The sequence below is a fragment of the Salvia miltiorrhiza genome, chromosome 3 (genome assembly GCF_028751815.1).
Source record: "Salvia miltiorrhiza cultivar Shanhuang (shh) chromosome 3, IMPLAD_Smil_shh, whole genome shotgun sequence".
Lineage (NCBI taxonomy): Eukaryota > Viridiplantae > Streptophyta > Magnoliopsida > Lamiales > Lamiaceae > Salvia > Salvia miltiorrhiza.
In genome coordinates this window covers 1,161,322-1,183,681 of record NC_080389.1, presented here as the reverse complement: position 1 = coordinate 1,183,681, position 22,360 = coordinate 1,161,322, and the positions used below count along the sequence as shown (strand labels likewise).

The 22,360-nt window shown below is 35.6% G+C and overlaps 2 protein-coding genes and 1 long non-coding RNA gene across 4 annotated transcripts in view; 1 reads left to right on the top strand and 2 right to left on the bottom strand.

Annotated features, from left to right (window-relative positions):
• LOC131016908 (uncharacterized) overlaps nt 1-22,360 on the bottom strand; it is a 1,184,262-nt gene that overhangs the window by 42,412 nt on the left and 1,119,490 nt on the right. The gene's annotated exons all lie outside the window — the stretch shown is intronic.
• LOC131017052 (uncharacterized) lies at nt 2,367-4,269 on the top strand. Its single transcript, XR_009099368.1, has 3 exons — nt 2,367-3,454; nt 3,940-3,999; nt 4,131-4,269. It is a non-coding gene; the product is annotated as an uncharacterized LOC131017052 (long non-coding RNA).
• LOC131016879 (putative late blight resistance protein homolog R1B-16) lies at nt 7,838-11,624 on the bottom strand. Of its 2 annotated transcripts, none has more exons than XM_057945660.1 (2): nt 8,294-11,624; nt 7,838-8,146 (listed from the first exon to the last, which is right to left on the bottom strand). In XM_057945660.1, the coding sequence occupies exon 1, from the start codon at nt 9,696-9,698 to the stop codon at nt 8,295-8,297; it is 1,404 nt and encodes a 467-aa protein (XP_057801643.1). In that variant the 5' UTR covers nt 9,699-11,624; the 3' UTR covers nt 7,838-8,146; nt 8,294. The 2 variants fall into 2 exon arrangements, with proteins under 2 accessions (XP_057801643.1, XP_057801644.1); XM_057945661.1 differs by having other exon boundaries at nt 8,294-11,612.

Here is a 22,360-nt window from a genome sequence, read left to right as displayed (position 1 = left end):
AAAATCAATCATTTTGATACGATCCGTATCAATGGTGGAGCAATTCGAGCAGCTCAGACTCCAGAAATCAAGAGAGAAGAGAGAGATTTGATAACTATAAACCAAAATATTCATTCATTGTTGAGTGAACTTAGATATTACAATATTTATATCATTCATAATGATAACCTAATGGGCTATGGGCTGAGCATAAGTGGACTAAACTAGAGCTTGGGCTGAGTGTATCATTCCCTACTCCTTCACAATCACCTTGTCCTCAAGGTGAAGCTACGAAAAATGGTGATGGGAGTACAAGATTCGGCCCACTAATTGCAAAAACGAAACTAAATAGAGCCGAAATGACAACTGCCCGACAACTTCTTTATAAAAGCTCCGACTGAAAATCAACTAAGAAGCTTGATAAACTACGCTCATCATGTGCTCGACAAAAGTTCCGGCTAAAAACTGATGCGGATCAGCTAGGCGTGCCCACGAGATCCGGCGGCGGTTCGCCACATAGCTGGACTTCTTGACCAAGTCCACGATCCTTCTCCTTGATGTCGACGGCGTGATGTGGCGTGGTTAATAGCAGAGACAAACCTTGAGGCCGTGGAAGAACCCCAATTTTATAATCTCGGAGAAATTGACGGAGACGAGCCTGGGCACTTGGGCTGTGGGCAGCCACAATCAAAGCTTTAGGGCCACTCATATTGGGCCCAAATATATTGATTGGGTTGGGCTCTTCATTCTTAGACTTGGGCCCAATAGGAATCTGAAACAACTGATTCAACGAGTCATGAGAAACCCTGGCTCGCCACAGATTAATTGAAATTATCGGTAACCTCAACGGCGGGATTTCACCCTCAATAACCTCATTGTCGACTGTCGAAATAGGGTTGCCCGGTGAATCAAGGTCTTCGTCTCCATAACCCAGAAGGAGTAATTTTTTGTTTTGGCAAGGAAGAGTCGAAGATGGTGGTGACTGATTGAGTGGGGAGAGGGTTGGCAGATGACTCACTGGAGGAGTTATTGGTGGTGGTGGTAGTATTACAGGTGAAGGCAGAAAGTCTGCTGGGGGTGGCTCGGTGGGTGGAGGTGGTATTGGCGGTGGAGGAGTGGGCGGTGGCGTGGGCAGATGCAGAACAAAGTGAAGTGGGAAGGCTTGGGAAGGTAGATGGGGTGGAATATCAGTAAAGGGCAGATCTGTTGGGCTAGGCGATGCAGGAGTGGTCGGTGTCGGTGGTACAGGAGGAGATGGAGATGAGTCGGGTTGCGTATTTGGAGTAACGGTGGTGGCGGGGGGTGCCGTCAGCGAGGAAATCGGAGAGGAGCTGTGAGTGGTTGGGAATGGTGAAGGACTTGAGAAATCCTCCACCGTAGCTTCAACTCCAGCCATGAAATCTGGAGATTTAGGATCGCCGGAGTCATCCTCGTCGTCATTGCCGAACATAATCAAGAATTTGCTGCGGCATCGATGGGTATCGGACCAGGTTTGGTCACAATTGTAACACAACCCGAGGTCATTTTTAGCTTCGATTTCAGATCGGCTTAGACGGCGAATGGGAAGAAGTGAGATGGAGTTAGTTGTATGTAGGATTGGGGAAAACAATTTTGGTGGGTAATGGGCTGGTGTGGAAGGAGATGGAAACAGGGAGGAATCTGGAGCCGCAGTTGGTGATAGAGGGAATGGGTTTGTGGCTTGCAAATTGGCGTAAATGGAAGGTTGCAAGCTGTAGATGGAGGTGTGAAGCTCTTCCATGGCAGCACATATTTCAGATCTTGACATCTCTTTTTTTTTTGTGATAAAAATGGGATATTCAAAGAGAGAAACTCTCAATGAAAGCACCAATTGATACGATCCGTATCAATGGTGGAGCAATTCGAATAGCTCAGACTCCAGAAATCAAGAGAGAAGAGAGAGATTTGATACCTATAAACCAAAATATTCATTCATTGTTGAGTGAACTTAGATATTACAATATTTATATCATTCATAATGATAACCTAATGGGCTATGGGCTGAGCATAAGTGGACTAAACTAGAGCTTGGGCTGAGTGTATCACATTTTCTCCCACTACTACAAAATTACACATACATAACACTTCATACATAACGGTTTTTTTTAAAAACCGTTATGTATGAGCGCATTTTTTGAAAAGATAACGGTTTTGACAAAAAACCGTTATCTATGTACTGTTGTCCATGAAAATAGATAACGGTTTTAGTGAATCCGTTATGTATGAGCGTTATCTATTAGTTGCATACATAACGGTATTACCAAACCGTTAAGCCAACCGTTATGTATGAGCGTCTTTTTATAACGGTTGTTTTAACCGTTATATATGAACGTCTCAAAACTGTTATGTATTATATTTATTTTTAAATTTAATAATATTATGAAAATAAAACCCTAAATCCCTGCCTTAACCCCCTTCTCTCCCTCTCTCGTCCTTCATCTCCCCAGCTTTCTCTCTCTCTCAACTCCGGCCATAGAAGCACGCCTTCCCTCTGTCCTCTGCGGCCGCAGCAACGATAGACACCAAGCTCGTCGCATTTCCCTCGTCTCCCTCTCAATCCCCTCTCTCTCTGACTCAACCATAGAGCACGCACGCACACCACACCGCGCCTGAAAATCCTAGATCTATAATCTACAGCCATCTCCCCGTCGATTCCTGTCGACCGCACGGCGGGAAGGCCGCCGCCGTCGCGCCCTAGCTTCAATTTCCGGCAGCGACGCCTTCGTCGGGACCTCCTGTCCCTGGTTGAACAGCAGAGCCTCCGACGCCAAAAGTAGGAACCCTAATCGGGTCAACCCGAAACGTGACTACGGTGAAATGGAGTCCAGATCCGAATGCAGCCAGAACACCAAGTCAGGTGGTGCCGGAGCGATGCTCTGGATGACATGTGTTTTTCTAAATCTGAAGCTTGGCGATTGCCTTACCAGGTGTTCTCTTGTGAATTCTGATTTTACCGCTTCCTATTTCTTTCATTTTTGTTCCAATTTTTCTCGATGTTGCTGTACTGTGTGTAATATGTGAAGAAATATTGCCAGTGTGCTCAATTTTAGGATTCATTGATGGTTTCTTGGCATCCTGTGGTTCGAGATTGAGACTTCAGATTTAGTATTGGCCTAGATTTTTTCTACTGATTGTGGAATATGGATGAATGTTTTCGGTTCATAGGACTTATGTTTGGGTAAATGTTAGTTGTAGATTTATAGGCATTTTTGAAGTGCAAAGATTCAATCTTGAAGAGAATCTCATTAAATTCTGACTTTGAAATCAATAAAATTGATATGGATGATATAAAGATTTGATTTGATCTTGAAGAGATATTTTTTTATGTCTATGTATTTCCGCAAGTTTTTTCTTTCCTTTTTGCCGCTGATGTTACTTGTTTCTGTCAATTCTATCCACAGATCACCACGCAAAGCTATATGGTTTGCGCCTTGGTTGGATCTTCGGCCGCCTTATTGTACGTCATCTTTGCTTACGTTTTCAATTTCTTCTATGGATGATTCGTGGTTGCTATACAGATTCCTAATAATATATTGCGTTATAGTACTTCATCTTACTGCAAATGCTTTTTTTGGAGCACAAATTTGTTAGGTTCGTTGTTTTTAAAACTGACAATTCCATTTTCTTCTTGTTTGAGTCTTTCTACTTTGACGGCTTACAAAGAAAAGAACACTGCCTATTAGGGATTTAGGGAAGAACTGCAAACACTATTGATATTATTACGTATTAGTACTAAAGCGTCATTACTATAAGTGAAGAATAACTAGATGATACTTGTAAATTGTAGTTTCTTGCTAGTTTGGTTTCTTATTAAAATAAAATTGGTTATATAATGCATTACTGTCTTGTTGGGTCCAGCTCTGTTGAAAAAGGTTGAAATTTATTTTAATCTATGTTTTTTTGGATCTTTTTGTCCTTTAAAATTTCTTTTGTTAATTGTAGAAGCATATTCAGCGCTGTGACCATTGTTCAACTGGCAAAACATGCTACCTAGTCTTACAGGTTAGCCCTCGATCTCAATTCTCAACTACCAATTTTTTTTGCAATATTAGTTCAACTTAAACATCTCAACTTTTTTTTTTCCTATTGTTTTCTTTTCTTTTTCTGATTGCTGCATTTGTTATTCTTTCCAGAAAAGAAGAGTAACAAATGACAAGTTGTTGAGCTGCTGAAACTCATCAAAGTTGGAGCATGAAGGTGCTTCTGTGAAGTTTCTTCTTTTTTTTTTTCTTTTTTTTTTGAGTTAGGCTCAAAACATTATGTATGAAGGTTTTGGATGATAATGTATGAATGTTTTGTATTATATATAATACATGTTATTGATGATTTTATCATTTTATTGTTTATAAGTTATTTATTTATTTCTTGAGATAAATAACATAAAATTTTAAAAAATATATTAAATATTAAATAATAAAGATAACGGTTAAAACCGTTATAAAAAGTACAAAAAACTGTTAACTATGATGACAAAAAAATAAATATATCTCTAATACATAACGGTAAAAATATTAAAACATAACGGTTCCTACCGTTATGTATGTCTTACAAAGATAACGGCTTAAATCGTTATAAAAAGTACAAAAAACTGTTAACTATGATGGTAAAAAATAAAAAAAAATTCTAATACATAACGATAAAATCTTAATACATAACGGTGAAAAACCGTTATGTATAACTATTATAGATAACGGTTATGTACCGTTACGTATGAGCATCGTACCGTTATCTATACTATTATACATAACGGTAAAAAAACCGTTATGTATGACTGTATCATAGATATCACCACTATACTTATCGGTTTTTTGGGGTCATAGATAACGGATTTTATCCGTTATCTATGAGCGTTTTTGTAGTAGTGTCCAAAACCTATCAAATACCATCAAAATACATATAAGATCATAATCATATCCTAAAGATGATATTTAACACGAATTAAGCACAAAAATCATACTAAAATCCCCCAAATAAATGCGTATAAATACGCCCAATCACAAAGAATAGTTAGTGTAATTACAAGTTGTATCTTATCATATAAAAGCTAAGTTTGGAAAGTTGTGACCAATAGAAAATTCAAGGGATGAAAGGCAGTACCTTATCCAAATCCACATCTTTAGGACTCAGCACTGCAAACAACTTGAAGGATGTTGTTTCCATATTCTTCTTGCTCCTCTCGTATCAATTCAACCGACTCCATTAGAGACTCTTTCACTTTTCCAGTAACCTCAATGAGTTCAAGAGTTGAAATGTCTCCAATATCATTTGGAATCCCATTGAGATTCCAACAAGAACGAAGCAGTAGCCGTTTGAGTTTGGGGAAATGGCTACTTTCAGTTATCCAATTCTTAAACCCTGGATCTTCAATTAGAAGAACTTCCAACGCTAGGAATGCTTCTTCGCTTGTTTCCCATGTATCACCATCGACCCAAGTACAACTTTTTAGTTTAAGAAGATGTAGATTTTTCAATGAACCAACAAGAATCATGTGGCTCCAAGGAAAAAGATCCTTTCTGTGCAACTCGAATGTGACACATAGGAAAGTGTTTGTAGGCTTCCTAGAGAGATAGTTGTTTCACTTGGATCCTCAAAATAGATTGTGCCGTGAAAGTGAACATGTCTTAATTGCGGCGTGTCCCAACTCAAAACAAGATAATCAACTACTCCAACACCGAATATGTGTCGTCTTTCTTTTCCGAGGATTAAGGTTTGCAGATTCTTAAGCATCGATAATCCCTTAGGAATAGATTCCATATAGTTAACAGCAAAGGTATCTTAAATAAAATAACTCACATAATTGATGCAGCGATGGCGAGCTCTCCACGTCAGCGGGTACTGTATCCAACACCCTCAGCAGCCTCACACTCTTGACAAAGTCCAGTTTCACTAAATGGTATTTCGAGCATCTGATGGAATGGATCGTTGAATCATCATCACTTGAAAGGTATCTTAGGTGAGAAGAATTAATGCTTACGCGGCGTTGATTCTTCATCCTTTCTGTAAATTGCTTCTTTTCAACATGCTTATCCATCAGATTCAAGAAAAACTTACTTTCATGAGCTTTTCTTATGCACAAGTCCCTCATCAGATCATGGAGGCTGCAGCTTTTGATTCTGCCATCAGACTTCCTCTTTCTGACCAAAACAAGATTTCTCTTGACGAGTTCATCTAAACACTCTTCCGCCGCCTCTTCAAAGCTCTTGGAGTTGATTGAAAATTTCAGAAAGCCCTCAGCTACCCACAACCATACCACAGATTGGGATGACTTGGAGTCGGGATGGCTCTCCACAGAGGCGATCCTTCACGTCTAACACATAATCTTCAAAACCAACCATGGAATCTTTGTGGATGGATGGATCAGTTGATGATGAACTAGGAGCAGCAGAAGTATCATCACCACCACGTTCAACGTCTTTGCTGCTGGAGCTATCCTTGATTTCCTTCACTTGTGCAGCAATCAAAGCAATCTCCCCCATCACCCTTTCCATCTGGAGTTCGTGTTTTGAACTTCGATAGCATTCAGTCTCCTCTTCCTCCTGCTTCTCATCATCACTAACCCTGTCGGGCGGTGCAAGTCCAGATGAGGAAGCAGCCATGTCGCTGTTGTTATTCTTCAGGGCAATTGCCTCCGCCATGATCGAATCAGTTTCATTTCCCATCTTTTTCAAGTGGTTTATGAGCTGGAGTCTGGACTTGAACACATACTCGGCTGGTAAAAATCTCCACTTGTCTCTGAAACGATTGCGATTTCTCTCCCACTCTAAAAACCTGCAGATTTTCTTTGCTGCACTTACTATATCACGAATTCGGCCTTTCAAACTGTTGTCTGTAGCTTTGTCGTCTGGAAAATCTTGGCCACACTCCTTGAACATTTTTTTCAGCTTCAAACTAGTATCCTTGATCATAGTGTCCAGGTCGAGTTCATCATGGAGTTCAGACGCTTCATCAGAAGAGAAGAAAACCTTTTCCAGCACAAGATATTCTAAGATATCTTCTGCTTCATTTGCCACTTCTCTCATTCGCTCTTCCAAAATCTTGAACTTGTCTGGAAATTTGTCGAGGAAGTCTTGAAAGGGAGTAACATACTCAAGGAGAGATGTAATTTGTTGTTTTTCTTCAACAGAGATGGAATATAGATTGCTGTTTAGGAATTGGTCTATGGTGTTTGTGAGGGAGACAAGAGCAGCATAGGCCATCTCTCAGGAACAATTTTTGGTTTCTTTTGTTTTATTTTTTGGGAAAATTAAATGAAGGATTGATAATGATCATGATTCATCGAGTATTTGTTGTGAACAACGTCGAGAAAATGGACGAGAAGAAGGGGAGTATGGAGAAATTGAGGATTTTTGTGGAGAACAATAAAGATGGAATTTTTATGTCTCTTTCGCTTGTTGACGAAGGAAATTAATTCAAGTCATTGTTGCTGTGATGTGAGAAGCGTTTTTGTGAGAAAACGCTGTTTATTATTGTTGCTTTTATTTTATAATTTTTCTATTCCAGTAGGTGACGACTATGACTTTTATGTGAGCTTTGGTTGCTAGGTTTTGGAAAATCAATGAGAATTAACTTTATCTTCATCCGCCTCCCTCTAACTTATCTCTCTCTCTTCCTATCTAATTCTTTCCTATCTAACTCATTCGATGACCCTCGCTTGCTTCCCTCTACTTCAGCAATTGCCTCTGTTTTTGGCTCCCTGACTTGATCTTCATTCATAAGCTTTAGGGATATTTCTAACTTCGTCTCATTTTAACACCTATTTTGTGATTTTTATGGATCACTTTTTCTTGTATGAGTGACCTAGTTGATTGAATGGCAACCAAGTATCTTGGAAAAAAGAAACTAACGATGAAATATCAACATTCTTCATAAAAACATAGACATATACACATGATAAAGGACACAATGCTATCACTCTTCAAAACATTATCCACTCACATGCGAAAAAAACTTCTAACAAATCAAAACAAGTTCCAAACTTCATTGCTTAAGAGGACCTCTTCAATATGAGAACACATTCCCATCCTCTTTTCTTCTTCAATCTGAATCATGAGAAAGATACATCATCATGTTTTTGTCATCGTCATCATCGACTCAAAACTCTGAAAGCTTGAAACCCGATGATCGGCCAACAAAACACACATAACACCGGCTGTGAAATAACCAAAATTGAATAAAAACAGGATAAGATGCATGTAGCAAACAATAGTTAATTTAATTACTTGATGTATCTTATCATATAAAAACTAAGTTTGGAAAGTTGTGACCAATAGCAAATTCAAGGGATGAAAGGCAGTACCTTATCCAAATCCAAATCCATATCTTAAGGACTTAGCACTGCAGACAACTTCAATGTTGTTTCCATATTCTTCTTGCTCCTCTCGTATCAATTCAACCGACTCCATTAGAGACTCTTTCACTTTTCCAGTAACCTCAATGAGTTCAAGAGTTGAAATGTCTCCAATATCATTTGGAATCCCATTGAGATCCCAACAAGAACGAAGCAGTAGCCGTTTGAGTTTGGGGAAATGGCTACTTTCAGTTATCCAATTCTCCAACCCTGAACCTCCAATTAGAAGAACTTCCAACGCTGGGAATGCTCCTTCGATTGTTTCCCATGTGTCACCATCGACCCAAGTACAACTTTGTAGTTTAAGTACTTGTAGATTTGGCAATGAACCAACAACAATCATGTGGCTCCAAGGAAGACTCAAATCAATCAAACTCAACTTTTTCAGCATGCTAGGATAAGAAATCTTGTAGTGCTTTGGCCGAGATCCAAACCGTCCACCAGCATTTACTTCCAAATTCTCGAGCTGGTGTAGATGTACCAGATCATTCAAACAAGCTGCATCTTCATGATGACCCAAAGAACAATCAATCTTCAACTTTTTAAGGTTTGGGATCTTTTTCAAGATCCTTTCAGTGCAATTCCTATGTGACACATGGGACAGTGTTTGTAGGCTTTCTAGAGAGAGAGTTGTTTCATTTGGATCCTCAAAACAGATTGTGCCGTGAAAGTGAACATGTCTTAATTGTGGAGTGTCCCAACCCAACACAAGAATACAAACTATTCCAACCATGATTTTTTGTCGCCTTTCTCTATCAATGATTAAGGTTTGCAGATTCTTAAGCATCGATAATCCATTAGGAATAGATTCCATATAGTTAATAGCAAGATATCTTAAATGAAATAACTCACATAGTTGATGCACTGATGGTGAGCTCTCCACGTCAGCAGGTACCGTATCCAACACCCTCAGCAACCTCACACCCTTGACAAAGTTCAGTTTCACTAAATCATATTTCGAGCATCTGATGGAATGGATGGTTGAATCATCATCGTCTGAAAGGTATCTTAGATGATACGAATCAATGCTTACGCAGCGCTGATTCTTTATCCTTTCTGTAAAATGCTCCTTTTCAACATGCTTATCCATCAGATTCAAGAAAAACTGACTTTCATGCGCTTTTCTTATGCACAAGTCCCTCATCATATCATGGAGGCTGCAGCTTTTGATTCTGCCATCAGATTTCCTCTTTGTGACCAAAACAAGGTTTCTCTTCACGAGTTCATCTAAACACTCTTCCGCCACCTCTTCAAAGTTGTTCGAGTTGATTGAAAACTTCACAAAGCCCTCAGCTACCCACAACCTCATGAGTTTCACAACATGGATCTCATCATCTTCCGGGAAGGAACCCATGTACAAGAAACATGGCCTCAAATATTGAGGTAATTCGACGTAGCTCAAAGATAGTATCTCCTCGATTTGGTCATGCTCTGCAGTTTCTGCAGACTTCACCTTTTCTGCAATCTCCTGCCATGGAGATGGATTCCTACTTACTGTGGATAGAAGCCCCGCAATCACCACAATCGCTAGGGGCAATCCTTTGCAGCTTCTTGAAATCTCCTTCCCAATATCTTCTAAATTGGAAGGACATTCTTTATCTGCAAACACCTTATGCTTCAACAAATTCCAGCTCTGCTCTGCGTTCAACAGGCTTATCTCATGAAGCCTGTTCGAAGGATCCGGATAAGAAGCCACCTCACAACACGGCTTCCGTTGCCATCATCAGGAAATACCCTTCTGACGACATCCCATGCCTCACCACTCCACATATCATCCATCACAACTAAATATCTCCTCCCCATTAAAATTTTGTGCACTTTTTCATCATCACTTTGTCCCAATCTACCAGTGTTGTATTCTTTCAAGGACTCCAGAAGGCTAGAAAGAATTCTCTGTGCACTGTAATCTTGTGATATTGTGACCCAAACACGAATCACAAAATGGCCCACCGTTAATGGATCATCATAAACGTTCCTGGCAAGAGTAGTTTTGCCGATGCCACCCATACCACAGATTGGGATGACTTGGAGTCGGGATGGCTCTCCACAGAGGCGATCCTTCACGTCTAACACATAATCTTCAAAACCAACCATGGAATCTTTGTGGATGGATGGATCAGTTGATGATGAAGTAGGAGCAGCAGAAGTATCAGCACCACCGCGTTCAACGTCTTTGCTGCTGGAGCTATCCTTGATTTCCTTCACTTGTGCAGCAATCAAAGCAATCTCCTCCATCACCCTTTCCATCTGGAGTTCGTGTTTTGAACTTCGATAGCATTCAGTCTCCTCTTCCTCCTGCTTCTCATCATCACTAACCCTGTCGGGCGGTGCAAGTCCAGATGAGGAAGCAGCCTTGTCGCTGTTGTTATTCTTCACGGCAGTTGCCTCCGCCATGATCGAGTCAATTTCACTTCCCATCTTTTTCAAGTGGTTTATGAAGTGGAATCTGGACTTGAACATAGCGAACTCGGCTGGTAAAAATCTCCTCTTGTCTCTGAAACGAATGTGATTTGTCTCCCACTCTAAGAAGCAGTTGATTTTTTTTGCTTCATTTACTACGTTGCGAATTCGGACTTTCAAACTGTTGTCTGCTACATTTGTCTTCCACATGTTTTCCATCTTCAAATTAATATCCTTAATCACAGTGCCTCGGTCGAGTTCATCGTGTAATTCAGACTCTTCATCAGAAGACAAGAAAACCTTTTCCAACACAAGATATTCTAAGATATCTTCTGCTTCATTTGCCACTTCCCTCATTCGCCCTTCCAAACTCTTGAATTTGTCTGGAAATTTATCGAGGAAGTCTTGAAAGGGAGTAACATAATCAAGGAGAGATGTAATTTGTTGTTTTTCTTCAACAGAGATGGAATATAGATTGCTGTTAAGGAATCGATCTATGGTGTTTGTGAGGGAGACAAGAGCAGCATAGGCCATCTCTCAGGAACAATTTTTGGTTTCTTTTGTTTTAGTTTTTGGGAAATGAAATGAAGGAAGTCTAACAACAGCAGGATTGATGATGATCAGTATTCATCGAGTATTTTTTGTGAAAATGACAATACAGATCATTTTGAAAAGTTGTGGCATCCAAAAAAGTGGTTTTGCTTGATTGATTTTTCATTTTTCTAATGTGATCTAGAAGAAAAAAGGAAGAAAGTAGATTAGATTATAAAATTTCCAAGAACACCATCAATTATGAAAGCAGAAGACATACTGTAGTGCCGAATCCTAACAAATCCATTAAAGAAGTGAAATTGCTACCTTTATGTGAAGTAAAGTAAGATTATTGCTGTATAATTTTCCATTGTTATATTGCAAATGTAGTTTCTGTATAGTATTTTATTTGTGAAAATGATATCCTTCTTATCAAAAGCAATAAAGCAGTAATTTGTGTATAGTATTTTCAAGAACACGATCAACCAACAGACAAAGATTAGTGTGTTCTTTATTTAAACTAGTAGAGGAAACGTGCAACGCACGTGTTATGCTTGATAGTATAATATTATGCTAAAAGTTAACATCATATTTAATGCAATACTCAAAATATAATTATAAAAATGATTGTGAATAAAATTTGATATACCTATTTAATTTTAAAAAGTCAAATATTGCTTGTATGTAAAAAATTAAAAAGTAAAAGCAAATACGTCAACTACTAATTAGTCTAAACTATTAAATGTGAATCTATATTCACATCAAATCTTCTCTACTTTGACTTTGATGGGTGGAGAAAATTTCTTTCTCTTATTTTTGCTTTCAGAGATAAAATTATTCAATGTGCAATCATCATCATCTTCATCTTCATCGCTTGTAATGTCAATATAATCATCAAGAACTTTTTTTGTGATTTTTTGTTTTCCCCTTCCTTGCACTTCATGAGGCTGCACTTGTAACTCCACCGCTCCAGTTTGCTTGGTCTTTTTAGATGTTGTTTTGATTTCTCCCACTTCATTTGACATGGCCTTCTTGCCTATTTTTTTCTTTCCCTTTTTTTGTTTTGTCTTGGGTGCCTTCTTAACTATTTATTCCCTTCCTTCTTCATGATCTTTTGTTTCTTCAATTGATGTTACCATCGACTTCGTTACAGCATTCATCGGGTCACATTCTATCTTCTGGATTGCACTTGCTATAAGATTTAGCTTTCCCCTATCATCAAGTTTTGCATGCTTTATAGTAGTCATAAACCGTATTTCTGTTGAATTTGGAGCGGCCAGACGTCTATAGAATGCAGAATCGTTTTCATCCTATGAAATTAGATATTTAAATTATCATCATGAGTAAATTTCTTAAAAATTGATAGTACTTGTTATTTTGACAAAGACTATTGATGAAAAAAATTAAAACTTACTTGACTGATTGATGAAATATACTCATCCACAGAGCATCCTACATATACTGTTGCAACCTCATCGAACATTGTAATATTTGCATCATAATCTCCTTGTATGACATTTAAGGTTATTCTAAACCTGGAATTGTATGTTAAAAATATTAATATTAATGACATGTATTTTTGTATTAAATTTTTATGTGTTTGTACTATTGTCTTTACCTCGGTGTTGTCTCAACAACCTCCTCATTGCATTTTTTGCATATTGTAGTTTCAGCATTCTTTGGGCATGATGTTGAGCACGTTTTACAGGAATTATACCATATTGATGCTTTATTTTCGACCTCTTGAACTATTCCCATAAAACAATAGTAAGATTCCTGAAAGATCAAAATAGAAAATTGTGATAAATAAAATAATAAATCTCAATTAATATATAAGTATAGATCAACGAAAAATAAAAGAAATAAGCAACTAATCATTTGCAAAGATTATTCTGCGAAGGAGAATAGGGAATGCATGTTCAATTTGTTATGTAGTAGTACCTTCACCAGCATATGCTGATTTTCTTTAAGGTCTTTCAACGTCACTTCCTTTGCATTTGTCATTTTTTGAATCATTTTTTATGCTGTTATCCTTAATGGATCATAAGTTTCATAGGATCTGCATTCACGACATAAGAATAAGACAAGTTAAATGATTGATTGGATTACTATATTAATAAAATATAAAATATAAAATATAAAATTAAAATAACAGTTTCCATTATTTATTCCATACCTTTGCTCCATATGTTTAATCTCTGGACATTCTGGTGAAGTTTGTAATACGGATCTCACTGTGCTTTGCAATTGCAAAGCACCTGACATGTAATGTATTTTGTTATTTATGGTTCTAATATATATATATATAAATTAAAGGGTTAATTGCCGGAAAAACCATATACTTTTTCGAATTTTGGTTTTTTCCCATGACAAAAAAAATCTGAACAGAAATCCATGAATTGAAAAATTTATTGCATTTTTCCCCCGCGTCCATTTTCCGGCGATCTCCGATGAAGCTCCAATCCAACGTGGCTGCCACATAACATTAATTTGCCACCTCACCTAAACCCCTAATTTTCCACCTCACCTCCTCACAGCTCTGTCACAAAAGAGCCCTCGCCACAGCTCTGTCATAGAAAGCTAACCCACGAAAAAAGCTAACCCTCGTCACAGAGCTTACCAAATCAGCTCTGGCTGCCCAAGGCAGAGAGTGATTCAGCAATGCCTGCCGCCAGAGCTTACCATTTCCAGATTTTTTAGGGCATTCCATCTCCAGATTTTGAGCCATTAAAATCTAAAAACCAACATTTCATTTCCATTTCTCGGTGTGAGATACACGAAGGACGGTTGGTATTCCACATCCACATTGTGCAGGCGGTTGCAAAGCTCCTGAATTCGAGCTTCCAGTTAGGTTTTGGGACATTTTGCTCGACGAACCCTAATCGACGAACACTATGCTTAGCCGAACCCTAACCTTCAGATTTTGTAATTGATTTGTTAAAAAGCCATAAAACGGCGTCGTTTAACAACTATTAAAACGGCGTCGTCTCGTTCAATTCCCGGCAATGACGCGCTGGAAATCCGATTGCCACCTCGGATTCAATTTGGGGAAAAAATGGACGCGGGGGAAAAATGCCATAAATTTTCCAATTCATGGATTTCTGTTCAGGTTTTTTTTGTCATGGGAAAAAACCAAAATTCGAAAAAGTATATGGTTTTTCCGGCAATTAACCCTAAATTAAATGTATTTTGTTATTAATGGTGGTAATATATAAATTAAAATTTTAGTTGTGCATGATTTACCTAAAAACTTTTTTGCAGCGATATTTGTGATGACAATAATTGGATTTTGCTCTAAAACTTTTTGTAGCTTATCTCCTTCATTTATGGCCATATCTTCCCAAAGACTGATTTCCATAAATTGATTCCTGTATCATTAAAAATAATTAAAAGTGATTAAATAATTATGAATTTTATTAAAAAAATGAACAAATAATGACATCATATAAAAAACAAATTACTTACTCTTTGTTTACGATAGTTATGTCTCTCACTGTTTTTGAATGTGCACCCGATGTTGTTTTCATTGGTACCATTTTACTATTTTCAACTCGTACCAAAGTTCCAAAGACATCTGCTCAGTATATATACAGATGTAAATGATATACATGAAATATATGTTCTAATTAGTAATAATAAAATTGAAATATAGATGTTGAAATATATGCTCTTACCGAAATCTTCTTTTTTGTCAAACTTTGATTCTATATCCTTGAACTCAACAAAATTGTATTGTATCTTCGTATCAATACTATCAAATGTTTCGGTCACAACAGTGTACTTTTTGAGAATCATTTCTTTTTCAGGATGTATGCTAGGATATATCGCCCATCAACTTGTCTAACCTCTCCATTAGAGATTAAATAGGTTTTATCCACCTCAAATTTTCGGACAAAATTATCTATATCTCCATTGAACATTATTGCTCCAATTTGGACACCCTGCAAAGTTCATAAATGTAAACATTCATTTGAAATATATTTGTAAGTTTAAATTTTTGTATAAGACTCACCTCGTTGTCCATAAGTATCAATTTCTTCAGCCTTGTACTTAAGTTAATTCCACAAACTATTTCATGTCCAATTCGTAGAACTTTCAATCGTATTGAGGAGAACCTTTGATTTGTATCTAAAGTTCTTACTGTTTGTGTTGAATCGATCGACGACATAATTTCTGCAATTAAAAATAATAATGAAATCTTCAAGTAATATGCAAATAACGCTATAAATTTATAATTGTTTAACTTTGTAATGCTTTCATCTCTTTACATTGCATTTAATTCACAAAGACTTGTTAGATTAAAGAAGACGACGAGGAACAAGTATATTAAGAACTATATTAAAATATACTATAAAATTATATGACGACTCAATGCATAATTATTTACAAGTAAAATAATACTCCCTCCGTCCCGCTCAAGATGCTACATATTCCTTTTTTGGCCGTCCCAACAAAGGTGCTACATTTCCATATTTGGAAAAAATAAGGGAATTTAAGCACTTAATTAACACTAATTAAGTATTTCTTTATTACATTATCTTTCCTACTTTATCACTTTATTATCTTCTCTTTCTTACTTTATTACTTTCTCTCTCCTACTTTATCACTTTATTACCTTCTCTTTCTTGCTTTATCACTTTCTCTCTCCTACTTTATCACTTTATTATTACACACTTAAAACATTAATCTACAACTCCTTAAATCCCGTGCCGAAAGGTAAATGTAGCGTCTTGGCCGGGACGGAGGGAGTACTAATAATTATTATATATAATAACTATATGTGATTTTTTTGTGATCCAATATTTAATATATTATTAATATATATATTTACTCTGTGTATCATGATTACTTGAGGTATGTTTATATAAAATCTGTGTAGCATTCATCTAAATTCTAACAACTAAATTAAATAACCGAAGTATATATATATTATGAAATTTATAACCCACTAAATTTATTCCAAAGTCTGCTAAACAATAACATGAAGAATTTATCAAACAACAAAACCAAGTTTTTTTTCTGAGGGTACATCAAAACCAATTTCCTCGGCAGATTATGTTTCTTGTTATGAACAAGTTCTCTAACACTTTAATATATGGATCTGTAATGATGTCCCAAGTAAAATATGAAACAACTCTATTGTCCGAGACCTAAACAAAGCTTCAAGTTAAACACAATAAATATTCTAACAAATACGCATCTTTAGGGAAAATAAGTGCGTTCGAGAGAGATAAACAAAAACATGAGCAAAATATGTGTAATGTTGTTGGAGGGGCACTCGGTCGTCGGAGGATTCCGGCTGAGCAAAATATGTGTACTGTTGTTGGAGGGGCACTCGGTCGTCAAGGATTCCGGCTGAGGATGGCAGAGATGCGTTCTTTGGCAGTCGTAATTTGTTGCAATATTTTTGTATTTCTGATTTGTAGCTTATAGCAAATATATTCTCAACATGATACGTTCTTATTATTTTGCCTCTTGACACCTGTAAAATTGAAAGAATACATCATAAAATATTTATTGAAATCAAAAAGAGTTGAAGAGAGAAGACAATGTCAGAGTTACCAAGTTGAGCTATGTATCTGTAATGATATAAACATGGCAGTAGCTGAAGTATCTTCTTTATGTTATTTAATGTTCTAATTAAAGTGTATGCATTGGCTTTACAGAAAGGAGGAAGATATGCTTTCACAAAAAAAAAAAATGTCAGGGTGAAGGGCTCATTGCTACCTCTCGAGCAATGGTTGTGTTCTTGAAGCTAATCTTTCTTTTAGTATTCTATCTATTTTCCTCGAGCACATTTGAAAAGGTTGTAGCTGTATGTATATGCTATATCCAGTTTAGGTGATTGCTGATAGAAGATGTGCTTATTTAGTAGTTATTGAAATTGCCATGACATGTCAGTTCTTGAGTTCTTTCCTTTTATAGATGTTACAAATGGCCGAGTATCATGAACGTAGCCTTGTTCCTGCTAAATCTATTAAACAACATTCTATTAAAGTGCGGAAGCAGAAGTTGCTTAATTTCCTACAAGGTTCTCTTTAATGTTCATGATGTGCTGACTGTTGAGATATCTCTTCTACTCTATCCACTGCAGTATAAATTATAATTTGGCTATTTTTGACATGATAAGGCACTATGTACCTGTTTGTGCAAAGTGGACAACACAGAGGTGTGCAGTTTGTTGGTGGGTCGAAGATTGGGACTTCAACAAAATTATCATTTCTATTAGGTATTTGTGCAGCTTAGCTCCATTTGTTTTTGTTTAAAGACGTGTCTTTTCTTCAAAATTACTCCTTGAGGTGATGAATAGGATATTGATTTTTCATTGTTAATTTTATATATGTCAAATAGCCGTTCATCAAGAATGCTATGGAGCAAGAAATGTTAGTGACCTTAATTCATAAGTGTGTAGAGCCTGTGAAGCACATTATATTGAGAGGGTATGTTACCTCTGTCTTGTGAAAGGTGTGGATCTTATTATATGTTTTCCCCGGTTTAGGACTAAAATCATCATATGTGTTGGAATTAAGTTGGTTTTGTTTGTTTTAGCCTTCTTTATTTGGCATTCAACTATGGTGTAATCGCTAAGTGGGGAAAAGTTATGCACAAGTGTTTTGTTAGTGGGAGTCATTAATTAGTGATTTTATCTTTATCACTGGAGAAAGATATGTTAGATGAATTGTGCTTTTATATCATTTAGCTGTTTACAAGGTTACTCCAGGAGTTATTCTACTTGAAAATAACTATATTATTATGTGCAATTGGTGTTGTGGTTGATGTCAACATCACATTACTCTTTCAATTTTATTCAAATTAATGCCTTGTCTTCGTCGTAATTGTTTATGTATTAGAATTTCATTGGCAAGTCTAATAGTTTCATGATATATAATAACATTAATGTTAAGTTTTGTTTTATAATAAATCCATATAATAATTTTCATAACTTAATACTTAAATAAGCTAGCAATCGAAAATAACTTTAACATGAGAATTATATATAAAACTTAGCAAAATATAAATACCTTGTTCTTCTCTGGAGATGATATCATCTGCACTCATACTTGTTGATAGTGATGAAGTAGTATTGAGATTATTGTTACGAACGAAAGGTGTTGTTGCAATTATCTTTTTGATGTTTTGATGCCAACCTGTTTCGCCTCTTGGAAAAAGGAGTGGATATTGCAATGGATCATAACATCCATAATAATGTTTTATTCTATGTCTCTCACCCGAATGAGCATGAACCACAATATCTCGCTCAAATGGTATGTTATCATTATTACCTTTGACCCATAATATTGAGGTTTGAATCATATATATATATATATATATATATATATATATATATATGTGTGTGTGTGTAGGGGGCGGTTATTCAATAAACCACCCTTATTTTAAGAATTACGAACCAGCAAAAATGCATGAATTTTATGTATAACACGTATGAATAAACTGTATAAATGTATGAATTGTGAAAAATAATTTTTTGCTGCCTTTGGGATTCGAACTCAGGATCATGAATTTATCCAACAAGGTGATGAATCAACCGTAGATCTTGATGATCTAAGGGCTGAAAATTGTTCCTAATTTATATTTTAAGAAGCGTTCTTATTTTAGCCTTCCCCTATATGTGTATATATATATATATATATATATATATATATATATATATATATATAGCAAACATAAAATTGTGACACCCAATTATTATCACATGGATATTTGCTGTTGGAGTATATATAGGAAATCATCTTCCCCTTCTAAAGTGTAAGTAATACTCAATAATAATATTTCCTAATGCTACGAAACAATTAACTAATATTTATGTATGAATCCTTTTTTTAAGGGAATAAGGTGAAGGATAGGATTTCAAACAATAAAAATACTACGAAACAATTAACTAATAGACCAATCAAAATAATAATATCTTCTTCAATTAATCATCTCCTATGATAAGTGACTTGCTTTTCTGCCCAAAAGTCATTCGGATAATAACCTGGCTGAATTGGAAAGTGAAGGTGGTCTTGCTAAATCTGCATCTACAAAATCATCCAGTCCATCACTTAAGAATAACATAATAAGGTCGGTTATCTACTTGAACAAACATATATATATAATTAGATCTGTTATTTTTTTTTTTAATATTTTTATAATTTGAATGATTCATTCAGTCTTACCATCTGTGTGTTATGTAGCACCTTTTACGTATGTATACATTATAGAACCATTTAAATATAATGAATTGTTGCATCTATATATATTGTATACTCATGAAACTTACATTCAACTATTCAAGGCTTCAAGTGAAAGTGCAACCTATCTATACCAGCGGTAAATCTCTCCTGAATTTTTCTCCGGCGAACACGAGCAAAATATGCGTACTGTTGTTGGAGGGGCTCTCGGTCGGAGGATTCCGGCAGGGGCTTGCGGCTGAGGATGGAAAAGATGCGTTCTTCGGTGGTCTTGGATGGTGAGAGAAACAATTAATGTGGGATTTTTCTTGAGTGTAGGCATGCGAAGAGAAACAAATAGGATTAGGAAAAAAAAGTGATCCAATCATATTTAGAGCTCAATTAGTATACAATATGTATTATAATAATAATATATATCGCTTGATTAATGTAGGATTCTTCTTCTTCTAATACAAAGAATTGTGACTAATATATATCGCTTAAGAATAGAATTAAAGAATTATGATTAGTGTAGGAATAATAAGAATACAAAGAATTGTGACTAATATATATCGCTTAAGAATACAATTACAGAATTGTGAACCTTAAAGAATTCCGAGAAAAGCACGAACTGGAAGCGCACATAATTTCTTATATGACGGCACATTCATATACCCCTCGACAAACATTCGAGTTTGATCACCAAAAATCATGCGAAATATACGGAAACCATGCACATCGTTTTTTACGACTTGCCGTCGAACTCTTGCATAATCGACATGCTTATTTTCAACACTACAAAGAACCGGACATACGAATAATTGCCGGCAACGGAGAATGGAGGGCAGGCACGACTCGATACACTCATAGATTCAATTATCACCGGCAACGGAGGACAGGGGCGGATCCAGGATTCAATGTTAGGGGGGGCTGAATCTATTGGACTACGGTGCTTGAAAATATTTACACGGGGGTTCGGGGGCGGGAGCCCCCGAAGCAAATTTTTTTGAGCATTCCGTACACTTCATTTCATACATTTTTTCAACAATCACTTAATATAATAAGATAATTGTTCACAATTCAATTAATTCAACATCAAGTAGATTGAAAGCATATAAAAACGTACTTTTATTCATTTTTCTTAAAAAAAAATTGTTTCATCTTCTAAACAAATAAACTAATTTTCATTGTAAGTAATTAGTAATTTTACTTTTACCTTTAGAATTGACTCAAATTTAACATTAAAAATTAACTAAGAAAGAAAAAATGATAAAAATAATACTATAAATGTAACAACTCAATGTGTTGAGCAATTAATATGGATAGTTGGATACTATAAATAATGTATTACTATATTTTTTCTTGTATTTTTTTATTTATATACACATATATATAGATATAAAACAAAATAATAAATATATATCTATAAAAAAAAAAAAAAAAAACTCAAAAATTGGGAGGGGGCTGAAGCCCCCCCTAGCCCCCCCTGGATCCGCCACTGACGGAGGATGACAAACATCAGAACGCGGCGAGGATAGAGCCATCCGTAGCTATTTTATTTATAAACACTCTTTAAATATATTTACAAAGAATTGTGATTAGTGTAGGCTTCTTAGCCATCCGTAGCTATTTTATTTATAAACACTCTTTATATATATTTACAAAGAATTGTGATTAGTGTGGGCTTCTTCTATAATAATAATAATAATAATAATAATAATAATAATAATAATAATAATAATAACAATAATCATAATAAAATGATATTACATTATTGCCCTTAAAATAAATTAAAAATTAGGGACATAATAGGCAAATCAAATTTTGTAAAACAACAAAGAATTGTGATTAGTGTGGGCTTCTTCTATAATAATAATAATAATAATAATAATAATAATAATAACAATAATCATAATAAAATGATATTACATTATTGCCCTTAAAATAAATTAAAAATTAGGGACATAATAGGCAAATCAAATTTTGTAAAACAAGGCTCTTTTATAATAGGTATAGATAAATAACTAATTAAACAAGTTTAATGCTTAGTTTTCATTGTAAATACTTTTCATTATCATATTTGTCACTTACAAATGCATTCCAGATATGCATTGTCTTTTTTCGCTAGAATCCAATATGGCATCAACTTTTACATTTTTTTTTTTGAAAAGAACTTTTACATTTATTTAAGTTCAAATAATTCAGTCGAAATGTTACTATTTATTTTTATTGACGTCTCTCTATAATTATTGAAGTGTGATGCATTTATCTAGAATATTCTAAGAGAGAATAAGCTATGTATAATCTAGAGAATTCACCACTAGCTAGATTACTCTAGAGTATTCTAAATAATACCTAGGAGAAGTATGAGTATTCTAGAAATTAGATATTTAAAATAGAGTATCTAGAGAATTCGAGAATTCTAGATACAAACTAATGTAGTGTGATTTAGAGAGATCTTCCCACACCTATAAATAGAGCTCTTGTGAGCCATTTGAAACCAATCTCAACAATCTCAAAAACATCACTCTATCTAATATTATCTAAGTTCTTTGGAGACAAGAGCTCCATTCTAAAATCATTCTCTCTATCTTCTACACACACTACATTCACAATATTCTCTATACCACTTCACTACAATCACTCACCACACTCAAACCACTATATAATCACCTCCATTTTCTAACAATAATAGAGAAATGTCTATATATCATTCATACTCCACTTTGATTTATTTTATGCACCCAAGGAACATACCTATCACAGTAGATATGATTCAACCACAGATCGGCCAAACTTTTCTTGAACATCTTTGGGAGTTTCAATCTGCGAGCAAAAGAAAAAGGATTAGAAAAGGATAAACAATGGTGAAATATAATATCAATGTAGATAATGTATATAATATAATTCCTAC

Bases quoted from the DNA above. Each gene is read 5' to 3' on its own strand.
- LOC131016879 (XM_057945660.1), bottom strand. From the start codon at position 9,698: ATGGGTTCCTTCCCGGAAGATGATGAGATCCATGTTGTGAAACTCATG.